The 22,679-nt window shown below is 41.2% G+C and overlaps 1 protein-coding gene across 1 annotated transcript in view; it reads right to left on the reverse strand.

The window, feature by feature from the left end:
- The window catches only part of Pik3cb (phosphatidylinositol-4,5-bisphosphate 3-kinase catalytic subunit beta), a 107,732-nt gene that overhangs the window by 38,748 nt on the left and 46,305 nt on the right, over positions 1 to 22,679 (reverse strand). Inside the window, exons 6-9 of the mRNA XM_028788067.1 lie at positions 21,149 to 21,328; positions 17,915 to 18,085; positions 16,503 to 16,580; positions 876 to 1,127 (exon numbers count right to left, since the gene is read on the reverse strand). Coding sequence (XP_028643900.1) covers positions 876 to 1,127; positions 16,503 to 16,580; positions 17,915 to 18,085; positions 21,149 to 21,328 — 681 coding nt within the window. The remainder of the gene's footprint in view (positions 1 to 875; positions 1,128 to 16,502; positions 16,581 to 17,914; positions 18,086 to 21,148; positions 21,329 to 22,679) is intronic.

Below are 22,679 nucleotides of genomic sequence, written 5' to 3' on the forward strand. Positions count from 1 at the left end.
AGAGAGAGAGAGAGAGAGAGAGAGAGAGAGAGAGAGAGAGAGAGAGAAAACGAAAACACATGGAAGAGGGCCATATGACAACAGGTCTAATATCCTTCGCTAGGACTTCAAAATCCAGGAATCCTGAGAGTGAAAAGTCTGTTTACACTGAGGCAACAGCAAAAAAGGAGCAGAGATTACCTAATACTAATGAGAAGGCCTGATTTTTCACGTTAAAAACTGATGTCAGTCATGCTTTTGTGTCTGAGAGTCACATCAGGTGTGCTGAGTGAGGTACAGTCTACGATCTATGAGCTTCGTAAAATCAATCTCTCCCTGTATAGCCCTGGCTGTCCTGGAATTCACTCTGTAGACCAGGCTGGCCTCAAATTCAGAAATCCACCTGCCTCTGCCTCCCAAGTGCTGGGATTAAAGGCGTGCGCCACCACTGCCTGGCTTCATAAAATCTAAAAACCAAAAATCTTAACTTTCAAATATATATATAATCTAGAATTTTAATTAAGGTACTATAGGTACTATTTTGCAGCTATTTTAAAAATGTCTTTACTTTCCATGTACAGTGGTTCATATCCCCTAGTCCCATCATGTAGAGGCTGAGGCAGGAGTGTCAAAGTGGGTTCAAGGCTAGCCTGAGCCACATACAAGGTGAGTTCTGGGCCACCCTAAGGTTTTATGCATCTGTATCATGAAATACCTTCAAAGAGATTTGAGAAAAGAACATAAAAAAGACATGAACACGGAAACTCACTATCTTCTTGAAATTAGTTCTTAGGGTTCAAGTCACATGAAATAATTTAACGTCTGTTATTCAATTATTCCAGAGCCTTAAAATGTCCCATTATATAAATAATTTTCTGAAGTTATTATTTCATTACCACTTTCCCAGCTTTCCTGATCGTCTGGTATTTGGAGGGATTAATAGTTTTTGTTGATTTCTTCGTTTTTACTTTATCCAAAACTGCATAAATGGCAAAACATAATCGAGCCATTCTTGGTAAGTCGCAAATATTAATATCAAATTCCAGTTGTTCATTCCAAATATGGTCGTTCTTTCCTGATATCTCTGAGCTTACAACAGTTTTACACAGGAGCTCTGTTCCGTGAAAAAGCCCAGCTCTGACATGAACCTGTGATGGGGGAAGAAAACAATCTTGAGTAGTGCACACATGAAGAGTCTCACTCAAGGACAATGAGAGCACGGGAGAGCGGTGCAACAATGGTTAGACGCTCGCCTCTAGGCATCGGCGAGTACTTACCACACAACGAGGAGGTTTTCTGGCTTTCCCTTAGTAAGTGGGGTAGCCACAACAGCTAATACTAGTCAAACACCAGTGGTCTCCATGGAGGAATGGAACTAAAGGAGAGGGTTTCAAGGCTAGCCTTGGCTACACAGCAAGTCTGAGACCTGGGTGGACAATGTGAGACCCTATCTCAGAAAACCTAACCAAACAAAAGGACAAATAAGTTATGAATGTGTCATCTTCTGTTACCTGTATGTATAATCACATCAAGCATCGCTCGGCTTTTCACACACAAGGCAATGCAGAGCATACGTAAAATGTATGCAAGATTTACTAGTGCTGGGATACAGCTTAGGTGGCAGACACTTGCCTAGCATGCAGCAGAGTCCAGCACTGTGCATAAATTAAAACGAGCATCTCTGACTACCCTTTGCTTCTGCTCCTGTATCTTTAGTAGTCCCCTGACACGGCGTACAGGAACTACTTGCCAGCACAAAAAGAAATGCCATGGGAAATGAAAATGAATTAACTTCATCCAGTCCCTTGTAAACAGATGTGTCTGTGCATTTGTGTGTGTGCAGCTAGAGGAAGAGGCCTACATTGTGTGTCTTCCTCTTTCTCTTTCACTGTCCACTGTACTTTTAAAGATGAGGTCTCTCAGTAAACTGGACCGTATTAATTTAGCTTGGCTGACTGGCCAGTAAGCTCTGGGGCTCCACCTCAGAAAAGAAATGGGCCCTCCTCTGAGGAGCCTGTACTCAGTATCTGGGCACGTCTGACTTTCTTTCTCCCAAACCTCTGCACTCTGATGGTGGGGCCGCGAGGTCAGCCTGGTATACAGAAAAACCCTGTCTCAACAAAACAAAACAAAACAAAATAAAACTTAAACAAAATAAAAAATAGTGAGAAGCAAAAGTAGAAATAAAAGTAACTCTACAAAGCGAAGGAGCAGTAGCTGCCAGCAGACCTGCTTAATGCAGTAGGGCCTCCCAGTGGGAGCCCAGCACACAGGTTATCAAGCAGGGCAGCACCGTACACAGAACAACTGCACACCTTTGAAGACAAATGTCCTTGTATCATCTTATTCATAGCCCTGTCTATATGACATATGACACACACATACTCATTTAATCATATATGGGATTTAATTTTTTTGACATAGATTGGAGGTATAATGTTTACAGTGTAAAGATTACCCTTGTGTTATTCAAACATTGTCTTCTCTGCCCTCATATCTCATTTCATTCATGATGTGGCATTGTAATGCGTATGTCAGGAATCGCCAGTCTCAAGTTTGTGTAAGCAATGCTTACCATTTATTCCCTGGCTTGTCAATTAAAAATACAATAAAAAAAAAAAAACAGCAAATGGCTGGGCAGAAGAGAGAATAGACTGGAAATTCCACCAGCCAGGGAAGGGGGAAGAGAGAAGAAAGGCAGATTCAGCCACGAGGAGGGAGAGAGGAGACATCATGGGAAAATACACCTAAACCCAGAAAGCCAGACCAATCAATACTAAACAGCAAGTATTACAAGGATTTTGGCTAAGAGGTAGCCCAATTAGCCCAGAGGATTAAAATAAATCATTGACTGCCCAGGTATTGTGCAGTAAAGCTTAATTAAATAAATCTTGGTCTCTCTGTGCCATTACTGAGGAACTAGCTAGGATAAAGTATTAATTTACTGAATATATTAATATGAATATTATTTGTTACAGTAGATTGTCACGTATTCCAGGCTGGCCATTCAAATGCTGGTCCCCCTTGCTCCCAACTCCCCAGGCACACTGCCATGGTTCCTCTGTTCTTTCCCATGAGAAACTCTCTCAGCATCACAAGCTTATTGGCAGGTGGGTCTCTTCAAACACCAAACTCACAAGCCTTCCCTCCATAAGCACTGATGTTTTCTACAGCACTAAGAATAGCATAGCATCCATTTAGACACCTTTGTCTCTACTTTCAATCCATCATAAAAAGCAATTAAAATATATCCACAGCAGGATCTTAAATGAAGAATGGAATAATTCAATTACTATTAAAAGCATAGTTGCACTGTGACCATATTCTGGAAAGAACGTGAATTTATAGTTACTGTCAACCCCTAAATTACCTTTGATTTTACTTTTGCTATCTTTTAAATATTTCTAAATTAATATTCTAGGAAGCATTTAAAGTGGTTAAAGACTTTTTAAACTGAAAACCTAATTTAGGACCAGTGTAATGGTTCAGCAGGTACAGGTGCTTTGCTACTATTCCTGACCCCTAAGACCCACGGAGTGGAAGGAGAAATTCCCACAAGTTGTCATTTGACATCTAAACATGTATGTGCAAACACATGATGGATGGATGGATGGATGGATGGATGGATGGATGGATGGATGGTGGACAGATATTTTTGGATGTAATTTTTTCCTAAGGAACACGCTTAACTTCTGGTTTGCACTTGTGCGTACACACATGCATGCGCACACACACATACATACACACACACACAGCCAGACACATACATGTATACACATGTACAGACACACAGAGAGAAGAAGACAGACATGTGCACAGAATGTAATAAATGAGGCTGCGTGTGCAGTCTCTGTACTTGGATGCACACAACAGGATCAAGAGATGGAAATACTGGCTCCAAAATTCCCAGAGTACCTGCTTTCTCTGTCCTGAAAATCTAGTCACGTTTTGAATTTGTCTTCTCCCACATCCTAGTACCTACAAATCACTAATCCTTCCATTTCGTGTTTTTACATTTTATTTCTTCTGTGTATACATGATGTATGTGTGTGGGCATGTATATGGAAGTTGGTGGGAGCTGACTTTCCTTCTATCATGTGAGTCAAAGATGGAACTCAGGTAGCCCAACATGGCAGCAAGTGCCTAGGCCACGTTCCTGCCATAGCTGTCTTCCTTTAGCCACCTACTATGACAACTCCCTCCAACACTCTACTGCATGTCCTCTGTTTCACAACTGACACATATCCCTCAGTTACTCTGCCTGCACTTCACCAGAACTCCCCAAGTCCCCGTCTCCCTCCCCTGTCGCACTCTGGAAAGCTGTATCAGAGATCAATCTAATTACTGTTTGCTCCGTCCATGTCCATGGACAGATTAGCACTGACTGATGGGGGTCAGAGAGACGCTATTAATTAGGCCACTCCTTACCTTGCCCTCACTCATCAATACTGCATGCATTTTACTATCTCATGGGATGAGCCAGATTCAGTCAGTAAATTACAAATTTTTCCAAAGCCTGTTAAGCTATCTTCCTTAGAGAGGTTTCCTGTTACTTGAAGATGGTATCTTGACATGACAGGATATCTTTTGTAATCAATTCAATTTAGAAGTTGTAGCATATTAGATCAATGAGACAACATCTCATTATTAGTTGAGGTATTCTTTAAAATATTAAGATCAAATTATGTTACCTAATATAAAAATCAGGTTTTGATGCCTAACAAGCAGACACACACCACTGTTAATTAAGAGAAAAGTCATACAGGAGTGGTAGGTTGGAATGGACTATCAGAGCTTGAAAACTCAAAGTCAGATGTCTTCATGGTTATGAAAGAGGCCACACATCTCCATAAAGGAAGAAAGGGTGGGTACCAAGTGTCATCTGCTCATTGTAATCCCTGGTTAGGAACTTTATAACGAAGGTCTTTAACTCTGTAATAAACTCACAAGATCTTTATTTCCTTAATTACTTACTTTTTAAAATAGAGTTTTCGTATTTATTCATTTTATTTAATGCTTAGGAGTATTTTGCCTGCATATGTGCACCATGTGTGAGGTGTCAGATCCCTGGAATCGGAGCTAAAAATGGTATCATGTACCATGTGGGTGCTGGAAGCTGAACTCAGGGCCTTTGTAAGAGCAGCCAGTGCCCTTAACCACTGAGCTACCTCTCCAGACCTCTTTATGTTTTCTTTGAACTCCTGAACCTCCTGCCTCCTCCCAAGTGCTGGGACCACAGGCACACTCTACTACACCCAGCAAAGTGTCTCCCACCTAATCTTACCCTAAGACCAGCATACACACTTACACACACACGCACACACACAGAGACATACACACACACACACACACGCACACACACAACACACAGAGACATACACACAATTTTCAAAGGACATATGATATATTTGTTTGGAAAATTCAAATAAAACTCCCACATGGCCAAGTGCTGTTGCCTGGATCAGGCTGGGGTCTCCAAGAGCGATTCTATTCAACTGCACTGCCAACCACACTTTAAATCTACCCAGTGAAAGCCATGGCTTTGCATGTCCCGTGAAGTCACTTACTGTATCACCTGATGTATCTGCTTTGTAACCATTCAAAAAACATACCTTTTTCAACTGACAGTATCATCAACTGGTGGCTCATAAAAGATTTTATTTGATGACATTATGAATATCATAACTAAGTTTTCCCTTTGTTTTGTCTAATGGGTGTATAAATACCTAAATATGTGGCCCACCAGGCAATTAATCACATGAACGTATGTGAAACACACACACACACACACACACACATATTTTCTTTAAAGACAGTATCTCATGTAGCTCAGACTGGCTTTGATGTTGTTATACACATAAGCATGACCATGTGATCTTCTTGTTCTTATGTCCCAAGTGAGAGGATTACACATGTGCTCCAATATACCTACTTATGCAGTGCTGAGGACTGAACCCAGCTTTGTGCATGGGGGGAAATTCCCACCTACCAAGACTTTTGTTATTTGTAAACTGAATATACTCCTTATGTTTTAAAAAGTCAAAACTTACTATGTCTATTATACAAAAGAACATGTGATTCCTACAAACTATTTTTGAAATGTGACTAGATAAATCATGAGTAAAGCACATGGAATACATTTTGATTCAGTCATGTAGAGATTTATTATAAACATGGTATTTCTTACTCCAGTGTCCTTAAAACTATATATACTTGTTACCTCCTATAGATGGAACTTAATTCAGAAATATAATACATTCAGCAAACTATGACTTTAAAAATGAACACTGTACAAGGTTTTGTTGATAAAAAGAACCTGAGCTTTACCACCATACCATGTTCTGTTATTTGGATGATCAGAAGAAATTAAAACAAGCACCCACCACATATGTGCTAAATAAATATTACTTAATAATAGCTGAAAAACAAAGCAAGACAGAATGCCTGTAATTTCAAAACTCAGGATGCAGATCAGGAGGACCTCTGTGAATTCAGCCTGGTCTATAAGGCAAATTCTAGGCAACCAAAACCAACAAACTTCTGCCAAGCCTTAGACACAGGCAGTGTAGTGGCACTGCAGGTATTATGAATGATACTGTTTATAAAGCCCCAGAGACTCAAGTGCATTGGCTAGAAGTCCTTTGCTAGCTGTAAATAGCCAGAGATGAGTGTGATCTGAGAAAGAGTTAACAAGGAACCAGTCTAACGTGGGCGTGACCTGATACCCTAAAGAAATGTGCTGGACAGAATACAGAAGGCATTATTTAATAGTCCTACTATGAGTTATTTAAGAGGAAATCATTTCTGCCTGAGAATTCTGATAACTCACTAAAACAAAGTTGAAATCGGTTAAAGATAAGTAGATATTTTAAATGGTTTTAATGAAATGATGAAAGCTTTATTTTCTGAATTTAGAATTCTGTAACTCTAACAAAGGTTTTTCTTTTTGGAAAAACATAACACATGAGACTATTTTTTGTTTAAAAACAAAACAAACAAAAAACAACAAAAAAGAATGTCCCTGTTCCTAATATATGAGTCTGTTTCAGTATTTTCAAAAATTAAGAATTTTCAAGTGTCAATATGCCCCCTTAGTCACATTTTATTATTTCACTGTAGTTAAGTTGAGACACTTTTTCATAATTCCTAAAACATTAGAAATCAAGAGAAATAGGCTTTGTCATGCAAAGGACTGGCCACTGTGCAGCAACAGGGAGCTGTCAAGCCAACACACAACACATTCCTATACTCACCAATTAAAAATGTTGTGTTGGGCAAGATTTGAACCTTTTCCACAACATCAACACCTTAATTTCTTTCTTGTTCCACACTCTGGTCAAAATCCACTACTTTTTGCCTTTAGGTATCAGACACAGAAAAGAGATCAGTACATGAAGGGTGAGTTCCACTCTGCTGTAAATACATCACTCTGTATTCCTCATCACGTATCTAAAGGAGGACCAATCTCTGTATTCAGGCACCAATCACATGGGGTCTTTTGCCCCCTGTATGGATGTTCTCTCCCCCACCCCCATATTGACATCCTATAGTCAGTCCAGTGCTGACACTAACCATAGCCTTAGGGTACAAGCCTTATCCCCACTTCAGTTGCAGGGTTCAAGTTCCAGGTCTCAATACTTCTGATCAATTAGAAATGAACTGAGGGGTTCCACAACCCTGCCTCCAAATCCACTAATTCAGGGGAAGGGTTCACGAGCTATGGGAACCAGGACCACCCGTTTATTTTAGTAACTATTAAAAAGGACAGGGATGAACAACCCGATGATGTAGTGACCAACCCAGAGTTCGTGTGAACTACTAGTTAAGAATTTTTTTTTGTTTTTAAATTAAAACTAATTTTATATTTATAGATTTTTTTGCCTGCATATATGTCCATGTATCCTCTAGATAGAGTCACAAGTGGTTATTAGCTGCCATCTAGGTGCTGGAAATTGAACCCTGGTCCTCTGGAACAACAGGCAGTTCTTTTAACTACTGAGCCATCATCCCTCCAGCCACTATTGTTTTGTTGTTTGGATTTATATGCATGAATGTTTTCCCTTGCGTGTATGTAAGCATGCTGTATGAATGTCTGGTATTTGCAGAGGCCAAAAGAGGGCACCAGATCCCCTGGAATTAGAGTTATATAGGGTTGTTAAGAGGACACTGGATCTCCTAGAATGTAGTTAACAGAGAGTTATGAGCTGCCATGTAGGGTCTGGGAACCAAACCTGGGTCCTCCAAAAGAGCAGGTTTGATTAAGAGTCCAAAGTAGGCATGAATAATTAATCACTGGCCACTGGTCACTAAGTTGGTCTCTAGTCTCTTGCCTAACCTTGTGGTCATCAAGTGAGATTTAGCCCATTATTCACACCACATTAGTGGTATCTCTGATAACCAGCCCTTATCCTGGAGCTATGTAGGGTTAGGGGTGTTTTAGCTACTGATAAACTCATTAATTTAAAAACAAAATCAACAGAACAAGAAGAAACTCTTCAACCACTACACAAACACCAAAGGGTTTGGAAGCTCTCCCTCAGAACTAGGGGCTGGGTCAAATTGTATACTAAAAGATGCTCCAGCCAGATATAGTGGAACTCTCGTGATCCCAGCACTTGAGATGAGGCAGTGGGAAGAGAGAGTTCAAGGCCAGCCTGTGCTACACGATATCCTAAACTCACACTGTCCAACGTGCTCACCATAATTAGGATTCTCCTATCATTCGGGAAATGACGTGGGCTCTGTAAGCTCTGTGCAAGAGACAAATGTTAGTCTGTTACATACAATCTGTCAAGGGGCAGCTTTGTTCTGACTTAGAGAGGAAGACTAACCAGGCATGTGGTGGTGTTGATGATGGCTACATTAAATGTGCAAACTCACCACACAAAGTATTTAGTGTCCGACACAATAAAGGAGGAAGATAAAAGGATAGAGCTTCAAAATTTTTCTACTTATATTTTAATTGATTAGGAGCGCTGAAACTAACATCACAAGGCAAGGAAGGAGGTACTGTGATGTACGACTACATGTAATGCAGAATATGCCCCAGGCATATTTGGGTACCGCAGCCAGCTTCTTGAATCTGTATGCTGAGATCCTTTGCCAATATGAAAAGGTTTCCTGTGATTACTTCTTTAGGTAATCTGGTGTTTCTGAATTGTACCCTTTTCACGCTCTTTCTGAGAACCAGCCTATGATCCTTTCAGATCTTCTGGAACTGTCTGTCTCATGGTCCTTGACACACGTTTGCCCACCACTCTTTGTTCTCCTCTGCTGTTTAAAATCAGTGAAGTGTATTGCATGATCTTTAAGTTCACTAACATTTCCTTCTTGATGCCATTCTGCAACCAAATAAATTATGTAACTTATATATCTTAATATATTGTACTCTGTAGGTTTGGAATTTTTAGCTTGTTTTGGTGTTTTTTAGACAGAGTTTCCAATATTCCAGGGTAGTCTAGAATTCAACTTACTATGTATTCAAAAATGACCTTCAACTCTTGATTTTTCTGCCTCTACCTCCCAAGTGCTAGGATTATAGACAAGAGCCACCATTGCTCTGTGCTTCTTGATTTGGGCTTTTGTTTGTTTTAGAGAAATGTTAGGATATAGCCTGGGCTGGCCTGGATATCATCCTGCCTCATCTCCCAGGTAATGGGATCATAAGAGTGTGTCATTGTACAGTTTTATCTTCGGTTTCTCAGCTGAGACTTTCTTCCTTTATATATTCTGTCTCTGTGACACCTGTATCACCTCAGCAATCCATTTGATGACTGTCACTGTCCATACAACTTGAAATTTTCTACACCAAGTACTTCTGAATTATACACCTCAGACATTCTATTAGTAATGAAATGCTGGGTTGTGTGCACATCCGATGCAGAGCCCTGCCTTTTTATTTGAGGGACTCCAATGAGCCTTCTAAGTCAGTTACAGCTCCAAGACCTTCAGTGCTTGTGTAGGGCTACTTGCACATGTGCACATACCAGCCAGTCCGAGACTGAAGGCACAGGTCCTCATATGCACAGCCTAGAAATAAGCTCAATAGCATATGAAACTTAACCATACTTTCCAAACTCCACTTACTCTGTAATCTCACAAGTAATTTATTGTAACTCCAGTATCTTCTTCATCCAACCAGAGAGTTGGGGTTTTATGCATGTTATCCCTTGCAAGCTATGCTAAGCACTGTCTGTTCAAAAGAAGCAGGGAGAAAAGCTCATAATGAGAAACCACACTCTTGGGATCACAATACCTCTAACGAAAAGAAAACTAGCTCCTGCGATTTAGGATTCGGCCCATCCTAAAAGCTATCTCAGATAACTGCTGCTGCTGCCGCCTATTTAGACACTAGAGTAAATGAGAAGAAACTAACTGAGCTGGCCAGATGGCTCAGGGTGTAAAAGTGATTCCCACAGAGGAAGGAGAGAACCTACCAACTCCTCAAAGTTGTCCTGACCTCCACACAAATACCATGTGACTACACTCAAACACACACAATAGATAAAAGAAAAAATTAATAGAGAAAGAAAATAAAAAGGAGACTGAAGCTAAAGTGAATTTCTGCTGTCTTTCCAACTAGGATGGCTCCTGGCTTCTCTCTATGCTCTGACTGCCTAATGTGATCTTCTATACTGTGAACAAGAGTGAGGCATCTGCTGAACTGTAGGATGTGCACTTGCATGGCAGCACATGCCTACATAAGATGTACATGTCTGTTAGTGTGTGTACATAAGATACACAATGTGCAGCAGCATATGCCTATAATCCAGCAGCAGTTGTGAGACAGGAGGATCAAGAGTCTGAGGTCATCCTTAGCTGTGAGAGAGTCTAAGATGAGCCTGGACCACATGACACACTATCACAAAACATAAATAAAGCTATGTACACACAAAGATGAAAAAACAGAACTGGGCCAAGGCTGACGAGGAAGCCAGAGAGCAGAGAGCAGTGAATCATCCCTGAGCAGCTTGTGTTTTCTGCTCAGATCTCACGGTGCCTGCCTTGTGTGACTTCTGGTTTTGTAACTGTGATGGCCTGCACTCTGATGATTAGATGTGCTACTCAAAGGAACCAACTTCACAGGAGGAGATTATATTCCTTGAGCCTGGCCTATTTGGTGATTCTTTAAAGGGATTCTACAGTTTGAATGACTCCTCAGGTTAAAAGTACTCACTGCTTTTCCAGAAGGCCAACCTCAGTTCCTAGCACCTAAAAAGGGCAGCTCATAACCATGTTCGACACCTACATTAACATGGCACATACATACTCAAGCATGTGACATGTGCACAAACATGCTGTACACACACACACACACACACACACACACACACACACACACACACACAATCAGTGGCGGCTATAGTGGCAAATGTCTGTAATTCCAGCATTTGGGAGATGGAAGCAGGTAGATCTCTATGAGTTGAGACCACTCTGGTCTACAAAGTGAGTTCCAGAACAGCCAAAGCTAGTAAGTGAAACCTTGTCTCAAAACTAAACAAACAAAAATAAGAAAGTTTGGGGGAGCACCCTGTAGATCAATAGGTACTTTACTGAAAGACAAAAATTACCAAAATGGACACAAAAGAAATAGAAAATTTTGCCAGGCAGTGGTGGTGCACGCCTTTAATCCCAGCACTTGGGAGGCAGAGGCAGGCGGATTTCTGAGTTCAAGGCCAACCTTGTCTACAGAGTGAGTTCCAGGACAGTCAGGGCTACACAGAAAAACCCTGTCTCAACCCCCCCCCCCCCCGAAAAGAAAAGAATTAGAAAATTTTACTACTTACATACCCTCTGAGAAAACTTAGAAAATTTGAAATTTCTAAATTAACTTGTGACAACTAATATATGTATACAATGAATGTGAACATACAAGTAAATGTTTAAATTTTCACATTACATTTGTTTATTTCTGAATTTTTTACATATGCACACATGTGTGCAGGTCAGAGGGCAGCCTGCAGGAGTCAGTTCTCTCTGTCCCACACATACACGGGCTCTGGGAGTCAAACTCAGATCAGGTGGGAAGAACAGTTATCTGCTGAGACAGCTAGCCCACCCCAAATTAAGCTCCTTTATTTGTTTTTAAATGTTAAATATTACATTTTATTAATTATGTATGTGTTTGTCCCTTGTGCATGTGAGTGCAGGGGGCTATGGAGGACAAAGGTGTCAGATCCTCTAGGAGCTGGAGTTACAGCCAATGTGAACACAGCCGCTCAATGTTGGTGCTGGGAAGGGAACTCTCTAGCCCAATTCAATTTTTTTTTTTCTTTTCTTGGTTGGCCTAGAACTTGTTATGTAGACCAGGCTGGCCTCCAACTCATACAGATCCACCTGCCTCTGCTACCAAGTGCTGGGATTAAGGAAATGCAACACCAAACCCAGACTTTATATTTCTCTTTTCTTCTTTCTATTTCCTTCCTTCCTTTCTTCCCTCCCTCCCTCCTTCTTTCCTTCTTTCCTTCCTCCCTCCCTTCCTTCCTTTTGAGACAAGGTTTCTCTGTGTAGCCCTGGCTATCTGTAGACCAGGCTGGCTCTCAGTGAACAGAGATCCGGCCAGCCTCTGCCTCCCCGGGGCTGAGATTAAAGGCATGTGCTGTCACTACTTGGCTGCCCCAAATTTCTTCATCGAAACCCTTCCCACAAAGAAAAACCAAGGATAGACAGTGTGAAGTAAATTCCCTCAAACACTTATGCAAGAAAAATCACCACGCATTACTTTATTGAGGAAATCAACAAGGCAGGAGGGGAGGGGATGGAGAGAGCAGTAAGATCATTTGCTGAAGTTCCAAAGGACTTGACTTGTCACCAGCACCTAGGCAGGGTGGCTCACAACCGCCTGTAACTCCAGGTTCAAGGGGTTCAACACCCTTTTCTGGATTCTTAGAGAACTGGGGCACATGTGTCATCATACATACACACAATTTTTTTTTACATGACCAGACCAGGCTGTGGCGGCATATGCCTTTGATCCCAAAACTCAAGAGGCAAAGGCATTTGCCTTTGAACTCTGAGTTGAAAGCCAACTAGGTGTACAGATGGAGTTCTAGGACAGCCAGAGCTACACAGAGAAACCCTATCTTAAAAAAACCAAAAACAAACAAACGAAACAACAACCAAATTAAAGAAAAGAAAGTAGACAAGGGGAAGAATTCTCCGCTTTCCCCATCTGACCGTGGTCGGCTTGTCTGTAAAGCAGTTCCGACTCACCCATCAATCAGTCCTTTTACCCTCGCACCTGCGAATGCCAAACAAGTTATTCTATTGAACTCCATCTGGGCCAACATTATCCTGACACAAATGAGGGGCACTGCACATAAGGAAGTAAGTCAGCCAGGAAATACAGGCTTCTAACTAACGGTGAGGCTAGAGGAGGCAGGAAGGTTTCTGCAAGTTCCTGTGCTGCACTGTAAGACTCCTGCCTGGCCCACTCTCCAAAAAAGAAAAACATGTTGTCCAGTAATTTTCATGAGGAAAAATGAAAACCTACAGACTATCTATTAAGTCTTATAACTTGTAAAAGACATGCTTTTCTCATGCCATAGGACGAGGACTGAAACCCTGACTCTCTGGGGTCTTCAGCTGGACTTCAGACATGATCTGTGTCATGAGCATTGCGGGGTTCTCAGCCTTTCTCATTCAGACAAGAACTAAACCACTGGCTCCCTTGTGTCTCCAGCTTGTCAATTTTGCAGATCCTGAGGTGGCATTATATATATACTTCCAAAACCACTCAAGCCAGATCTTCCTAATAAGTCACCAAATACATCTCTGTGTTCTCATGTGTCTGTGATACATGCCAACAGTCATGTGTAGGCATGCACAATGGTCCTCTCTTGGCCGTTGTTACAGGAAACCCTCAGGCATGCACACACCCATCTCTTCTGTTTGTAATGCACATCTCAGCCAAGAAAGTCAGGAAAGAAAAGGCTGGGAAAGACACAAAGTGGTTGCTTTTTTGTTTGTTTTTTACTTTTTATTAACACAGAACTAGAATACCTAACCTTTCTAGTAATCTGCATCTGCAGGAAATATTGTCATTGCTTCTCTTTAGCTTATTCTATGATGTCATGAGATGGGAGGACAAGAGAATCGGACAGACAAGGCGCAGAGGTGGGTAAACACACATTAACTAGCATGTCATCAAGCACATTTCTTCTCTCCATGACAACGGTTGATGGAAAATGACAATGCTGTGGCATAAAATACTAAGGACTCATTCTGCCACTAACAAAGAAATGACGTATAATGTGCTAGAGAAAAATAAAACACATATTGAATGTTTGATTAATCTTCTGGAAGAAGAAACTGAATGAAAGTAAAAGAGATATTATTATTAAATAATAATAATAAAGAAACACAATAGCAGCAAAGAACTAGGCCAGCAAGATGGCTTAGCAGGCAGTGGTGTCTGCAGCTAAGCACAATGACCTCCAGGACCCATGGTGGAAGGAGAAAACCAATGTCCGACCAAGTCATCCTCTGACTTCACAGGCATACCATGGTGCAGGTGTGCATGCATTGACACACACAATCAGTAAACAAAATGTAGTAAGTTTTTAAAGAACTGCTCAGTGATGGGGGGCTTGCTTATCATGTGTAAGGCCCCAGGACAAACACCCAGCAGAGTTAAAAAAAAAAACAAACAACCAATAAAGAACTGATAAAAGGTTTGGAAGTCACACAGTAGCCTCCAGAGGAGAGGAGCAAGGATGCAGTCCCATCTGTACGTCTGTACATTATGTATCTGCAAGGAGATTCCAGGGTGAAAGCACACACGTGTATAGAATACAAAATATACACTACGTCCCAAAGGATCTGACTATAAAAACTCTGCCCACATATCTTTATAGTGGTTAAAATCTATAGTCCCCCTATAATTGCTGGGATTATAGGCTCATAACACCACATTCTACCACTATGTTTGGCTTCTGCTTTTAAGAATGAAATCCTTAAGGAGTTCTATTGACTATTTGCTAATCCACAGGAATGTCTAAGATGTACTCAAAAGTAATTACTATTTGATCATTAGCAACACTCAACAGAAAAAAAAATCAATGCGCCCTAACATTCTTGCTGTTCATCTGTGTGTTTCTGCATCAGTTTACACACAGAGGACAGTGATGAGGCTTGAGTTAGACTCCCTTCGGATGGCAAGAAGATGACAAGAAGATGAACAACTTCTTCCTCCATCCTTATGATACTGTGTTGTAAGTCGTGAGACACTTTTTACAAAAGTTTTACTTATTGTTGTGTATATGTGTGTGATTATGTGTGTATGCATACATGCATGTGCGGGAACTCACACATGTTCATGTATGTGCCTATGTGAATTCAAGCATACCATGAACACACAGGAGTCCACGGAGGTCAGAGAGTGCACTGGGTAATCTAGAACTGGAGTTACAGATGGTTGTTAGCTGCTATGTGGGTGTTGGGCACGGCTGCATCTGAGTCCTCTGCAAGAGCAGTAAACGCTGTTTGACATTGAGCCATCTCTTGTATCCTGTGACATACTTTTTAAATTGGAGAAGCAGTAAAAGCATGGTATGGTGGCATGTGCCTGTAATCCCAATGCTTGGCAGAAGATTAGGAATCCAAGGTCAGCTGTTTTGCAAGAATAAGTTTAGGCCAGCCTGAGCTACATGAGAGCCTGGCTCTCAAAAAAAGAAAGGAAGAGAGAGAGAGAGAGAGAGAGAGAGAGAGAGAGAGAGAGAGAGAGAGAGAGAGAGAGGGAGGGGGGGGGGGAGAACGAAAGAAAAAGAAATTCTAGCATTCTAGCAAGACATCCAGGATTATATAGAGAAGCTGCCTTTTTAAAAAAAAAAAAAGAGGAAGAAAAGAAGAGAAATAAGACATAATAATAAAATTTTAAATTAGAAGGAAAAGATACCATTAAAACAAAAAATAAGCAAACTGCAAATCAGCCATAAATATGCAGTTTAAAAAGAAAACTGAGCTGAGAACAAGACAAAAGCCCCTATGTTAATACCAGTTGCTCAAATAGTATCTTTAAGCTGTACAAATAGAACCTGACTTCTAACATATAAACACAACAAACGATTACTATATCCAATAAGTTAGTTAGCAGGGCTGTCAGTCAGCACATGTAAGCCTCTTTCTGCTTAAGTTCCTGATCTAAAGGTAGAATTTCCTCTGTGACATACACTAAGAAAATAATGTCAGGCTTTCAAATAAATCTCTAACCAAATAATTCTTTAAGATTAAAAAGCTGTCAGGCTCAGTAGTTCATACATAGTAATCCAGACTTGGTTGGCAGAGGCAGAAATCAAGTTCAAAGCCAGCTTCACCTACACAGCTAGTTTGAGGCCAGTCTGGATTATATGAGACTGTCTCAAAAAGCGAGGCAGAGAGAATACTCAATAGTTTCACAACAAGCTGCCAGACTCTACACATGACACCACAGAGCTCACGAGAAACACAAATAAGTGCTCAAGACCATTCAACTCTTAACAAGTACTCACTTTCACAAAACCACTCAACTCTCAGCAAGTACTCACCTTCACGGTTTCTTCTGTGTTAAGCTTATTTCCTTTTACCAGGACAATTTGGAAAGGGTTGTTGTTGTCCCAGACATGCTGTAAAAGAACAAAATAAACACAGAGGCTTTGTAGTGAAAGACATGAATATGACATGATAGCTGGATGGCTAGGCATATATATGTCAACCTGACCAAGCTACTGTCATCTGAGGAGGAAACCTCAGACAAGAAAACGTTTCCGTAGTATCTGGCTGTAGGCAAGCCTGTGGTACTTTTTGATTGATTGATGTAGAAAGGTCTAGTCCACTGTGGGTAGTGCTACTCCTAGGCTGGTGTCCTGGATTCTACAGGAAAGCAGGCTGAGCAAGCCATGAAGAGCAAGCATTCCTTCATGGACTGCATCCGCTTCTGCCATTAGGTTCCTGCATTGTCTGATTTCCTGCCTTGGCTTCCCCCAGTGTACTATGACTGAGGATATGTAAGCCAAATAAACCTTTTCCTCCTCACATTGCTTTTGGTTGTGGTGTTATATCACAATGGTAACCCTAAGTAGCCATGGAAGTCTTTCAGCTCTCATACAGCAAGCACGAAGTTGTGAAAACAGCTCTGATCTAACAATTAAGAATCATACATACATATTTCCAGGAAAGATGACGTGCATCTTTCATCCCAGAACTCCAGAGGCAGAAGCAGGTGGCTCTCTAAGTTCCAGGAAAGCCTGGTCTACAACAAAGTGCATTCTGGGATAGCTAGGGCTCTACACACAAAGAAACCCTATCCTGAGTGCCATCCCCCACGAAAAGTCATAAATATCAATTGAAGCACGACTAGCACTTGATGCTTGTGTCTGTTAATGCTGAAAAATGAGGTGAGGGAGAGAGGTAAGCAGATGGCAAAAAGAGGATGTGGTGGAACACATCTGTAATTCCAAACATAGGAAGCTGAGGCAGGATGATTGCCTTGGGTCTAACAAGTTCCGTGCCAGCCTGAACCCACAATGGAGCACTGTTTATAACCCCCACAGTCACCCCAAAACTGTCCTAGCAGATTACCCCAAAACTGTCCTAGCAGATTAGGCTGGTAGAAATGAAATACGGTGCTGAGGATTTCTAAGCCTCACGCTGGGGATCAGAGCTACAGGCAAGACTGAGAAAAAGAAACAAAATAGAAATATACTGCCTTTCAGATAGCTCATGTCGTGTGTCTCAAAGCTGATCAAGTATAATGTCTAATCTGATAGTATTTGGTGAGGGGCACTAAAAACACCATGCAGAAGAAAGCTATTTTTCAAGTAAATGGTGATGAAATTTTGGCCGAGATGCTGATTTTCACAGAAGGAGAAGTGAGCAAAGGAAACAGGTCTGAGACTTAGCACACAAACTGAAAATCACATGGCTTTGGGGTTACCAAAGGCTGACACAGGAAACTTACAGAAATAACTCGTGTTTTCTTTGGTGGTAAAGGGAGAGGAAGGTTGGATGAGTTTCGGTTGATGGCAGCCTCTATGGCAATCATTTCTTGTTCATACATTTTCTTGATCTTACAACATTCCACGAGGATGAAATGGGGCAAGGTCCTATTCATTACACAATTCCGGATATACTACAGTAGCAAGAGAGGTGAAGGCAGAGATTTTCAGGCATCATTTAAATCAAGAAAGAAAATAACTCTGAACAACAACACTATACTAAATGCACAGTATAGGTATATGTTACTCAATTTCCTATCAAGGATACAATCCTTTAGAATAACACAGGAAAGCTGGTGCGACAGCAGTTGCTGGCTACTCTTCCAGGAGACCTGGACTGGATCCCCAGCCCACACCTAGTGGGCAGCAACTGTAATCCAGGTCCAGGGGATCCTGCAATCACTTCTGGCCTCTGTGGGTACTGTATATACATGGTGCACATACGTAAACACAGCAAAACTCCCGTACCATGATATAAAATCATTAAAAAAATATTATAACACAGGAGTCAGTGAGATGGCTGAGCAGGTAAAGGCACTAGTCACCAAGTCTGATGACTCAGCCTGAACTACATGGTGGTAGGAGAGAAACAACTCCCAAAAGTTGTCCTCTGACCTCCCTCCGTAAGCACACTTTGATACACATAAATATACACAAAATAAATGAATGAAAATGCTATAAAATGACAGCACAGCACAGCACGGTGACGAATCCTTGTGGTATACTGTGGGGAAAATAAACTTAGGGGCCACGAGTTTGAGAGCAGCCTGAGAAAACAGCAGGCTAGCTATGTATGAGCAATAGAGACCCTGTCTCAGGAGTGCGGGCCAAGGATGGAGTTTGAAGGTAGATCACCTGCCTAGCAAGTGTCAGGGACCCAGTCCAATCGCTAGCATCAAACAAACAAAACATCAACAACAAAAACCCACATAAAACAGCCACTGTTAATTGAGTATCTAATTACCTAGGATCAGAGAGAGATACATACATTATGGTTATTCTTAATAACAGTCTTCAAAAGACCAAGTTCCATTTCATAGTTCCTGGCCACGAAAATCAGAAGGGTTAACTTATACACATCATATCTCTAAGACCCAAATATAAATCTATTTGTTTGGTGCCCAAGTCACACTCTAGCCAATCAGGCAGGACTGGTCTAAATGGTTCATTCCAGAGGATGCCTGAAGTGGCCCTTTTGCAGCACAGGATTCTAGGTGAGCATTACCAGCAGTTTACTCAAGAAAGACCTTCCTGCTCAGCCAGAGCTCAATTACTTACTATCCCAGAGCTGTGCACATAAGCTGCCACTGTCCCAGGCCCCCTCCTGAACCAGACGACATACTACAGCCTTAACAGCCTGGATAAAATTCTGCTACCTGTTAAAAGAATCTCTACCCATTTCCTATCTGGACACCTGAAACAAGGTATTGAATAACCTGGACCTGTTGCTGACTCCAGACTTCTTGCCTCTGCCTCTTCACTGCTAGGAGCACATGAATACACTGCCACACCTGGCCTCAACACTTTCTCTTCATACAGATGTCACTCACTATGTGGCACCTCCACACTCCTGACGATAGCTAACTCACGTGAGCAGCTCAGCAGCTGGAGACTGAAGCAGGATTATATCCCTGAGGGCTACAGAGAGGAACCTTGGTCTCAAAAACCCTAACACTACCACAGAACAGAAGAGAAGCCAACCAGCCAACCAACCCTAGGCTTTAAACTATTCTACTGACCGGTGGCTTGGCCCCCTCTCAATGACTGCTTCTCTAACAACCACCATACAGTTTCCAAATCAATACAGTACCTTTAAGTACCTTGATAACAAAGCCAAATGTTCTGGAAAAGAAATCTTGAGCCAGGTGCTGTGGCACACACCTGGGTCCCAGAGCACAGGAGGCTGAGGCAGGTGGATCTCTAAGAGTTTGAGACCTGCCTGGTCTACAGAGGAAGTTACAGTGCAGCCAAGACTAATGACAGCCTATCTCACACTTGAATAATTGATACAATGTAAAAAGTGACTCTGGAGGATAATGGGGTCGTATACTGTATGTCCATCTCTTATGTGAACTGCACTTGACTCCATAAACAACTTAAGGCAGTTTAATGTCTTGCAATGAGAGTAAGACAGTTACTTAGCTTGCTTGTTTGCTTATTTATTTATTTATTTATTTATTTATTCATGGATGGAGCAGGGAATATATGCCATACATGTATGACATAGCACACATTTGGGGGACAATTAAAGGACAATTTTTATTTCCACTATCTGGGTCCCAAGGATCAGACTCAAGTTATCAGGCTTAGAAGCAAACACCTTTTACCCGTGGAACCATCTCACTGGCCACTGCAGACAGTGGGACCTAGTACTTGTAATACTCCTCCCACATGTGGATATAATAAGAAAGAATAAAGGAATACGGAATATGACAAACAATGAATGGGAATTAGACAGTGGAAAACCACATGCTCAAAATACACAAGGCCCTGGAGGTATTATTATTTTGTGTGTGTGTGTGTGTGTGTGTGTGTGTGCGCGTGCGTGTGTGTAAAATGTATGTGGGTGGGCTGTGGAGATCAGAGGATAACTCTGGAGTTGGTTTTCTCCGTCCGCTTTTACAGGAGTTCCTGGTTCCTCAGCAGTGCTCGGGAATCACCTTTACCTGCCAGGTCATCTTGCTGGCCCTTAAAAAACTTTACTTTTTCTATGAGATGCTTACAAGCATCTATTTAAACAAGTAGGGTTTTTTTTTTAACTTCCTCCAGAATATAACACCTAAATATGTTTGTAAAAAAAAAAAAATAAGCAGCTATACATAACACAGTTAGGATCCCAAGCTGCAGAAAAACAATGTTAAACACTGAGATAATCGACCATTAGAAGGCAAACATACAGACACACATTCACATGCCCGATCACTGTCCAAAGCAAACAGGACTGGGAAGAAAAAAACACTTGCCAAAACGTTAGTAATGATCACCTAGGAGCAGCATCCAGTAATGGATGTTTATTATATAATTCTGTAAAGCTTTCTGTAGGTTCCAAATGTTCAGTCAGTTACAGGCACTTCCTTAAAGATCTGGAAGGTCACATTTGTTTTATTTTCATAAAAATAGGAGTCTCCTCAAATAATATATATATTATTTATGCACCTATGCACACTGTTGCGGTGACAGTCAGTCACTATACATACCTGGAACTGAATCAGTGGATGATCACCAAACACATACTCCACTCTCCCACTGACCTGCAACACATAGTCACAGGGGCTAGCTTCATCTTCCTTTCCGCGAATAGTGAGGCGTTTCTGGATTGCCAATTCATTTATTTTTATAGGACTCAAATTGGGAGACACTTGAAAACTAAATACATCCTAAAAAGAAGGAAGGCAGAAAACTTGATAGATTTTTTTATATTTGCCTGGAAAACACAATTGTGCTCAGATATTCTATATGCTAAACATGTTCACACTTATAATTTGTTTTCTGATACTTTAGAAACAATGTTATTGCATTCTGAATATCCAGCTCCCAAGATAAAATTAATATTTAGCTAAAGTTGCTGGCATACTGGCATTCTCCTATAATCCCAGACTTTAGGCAGTAGAGCCAGAAGGATCAGGAGTTTTGGGCCAGCTTGGATACTTTAGGATCAGTATACTAAGTTTATTCTTTGGTTTGGAATCTTTGCTAATAGGAACATTTACTGGTCATTCTTTAAAAAATATATCATTTGCTGGGCAGTGGTGGTGCACACCTTTAATCCCAGCACTTGGGAGGCAGAGGCAGGCAGATTTCTGAGTGAATTCCAGGACATCCAGGGCTGCACAGAGAAACCATGTCTCGAAAGACAAACAAACAAACAAAAAATATATATTATTTGAGGAGACTCCTATTTTTATGAAAATAAAACAAATGTGATATATAAGACATTATTTCTTTATGCAAACGTATTATTTAAGTGTCATTTGTTTTGTTTTTTTAAAAAAAACCTACACCAAAAATTAGCTGAAGTTTACTGTCAGGTAAGAGGTCAATGGATAGTGTCCATTTAGTTATTACAAAACCCGGGAAGTTTACTGTCAGGTAAGAGGTCAATGGATAGTGTCCATTTATTACAAAACCCGGGGTAAGGGTAGAGCTCGGCAGCATCCCACAGTCTAGCATGATGGCCTGGTTTGTTATTGTTGTTTGTTTGTCTGTTTTCAGTTTTGGAGACAGGGTTTCTGTGTGTGGCCCTGACTGTCCTCGTATTCCCTCTGTATTCCAGGGTGGTCAGAACTCAGAGATTTGTCTGCTTCTGACTCTGGAATAAAAGGTGTGCACTGCTATGCTGTGGGCTAGGCTTTGATGCCCAGCACAGACAAAAAAAGTATGTGTTGGTAACTGGTAAGAAAAGATCCATACTGTATTACTGATTAAGCAACCTATCAATTAAGGATTTCTGTCCAATTTTACCAACTGTGGGGGTGGGAGGCGAGAACTGCTACGGTTTGAACCTATGGCCTTGTGTGTACTGGGTAAACACCCTACTTCTGAGCCACACAAGCAGACAACATCAAATAAACAACAATGGAGGTTTCAGTCCAAGTGTCTGCTGGGCAGGTGTGAGGCCATGGATTCTAATCCCAGTGCTTACTGTATAAACCAGGCTAAAGGGGACAGGAGACAGAGGATCAAAATTTAAAGAGATCTGACAGGAAGGAAGGAAGGAGGGAGGGAGGG

The sequence above is a fragment of the Grammomys surdaster genome, unplaced genomic scaffold (assembly GCF_004785775.1).
Source record: "Grammomys surdaster isolate TR1022 unplaced genomic scaffold, NIH_TR_1.0 125698, whole genome shotgun sequence".
Taxonomy (NCBI): Eukaryota; Metazoa; Chordata; class Mammalia; order Rodentia; family Muridae; genus Grammomys; species Grammomys surdaster.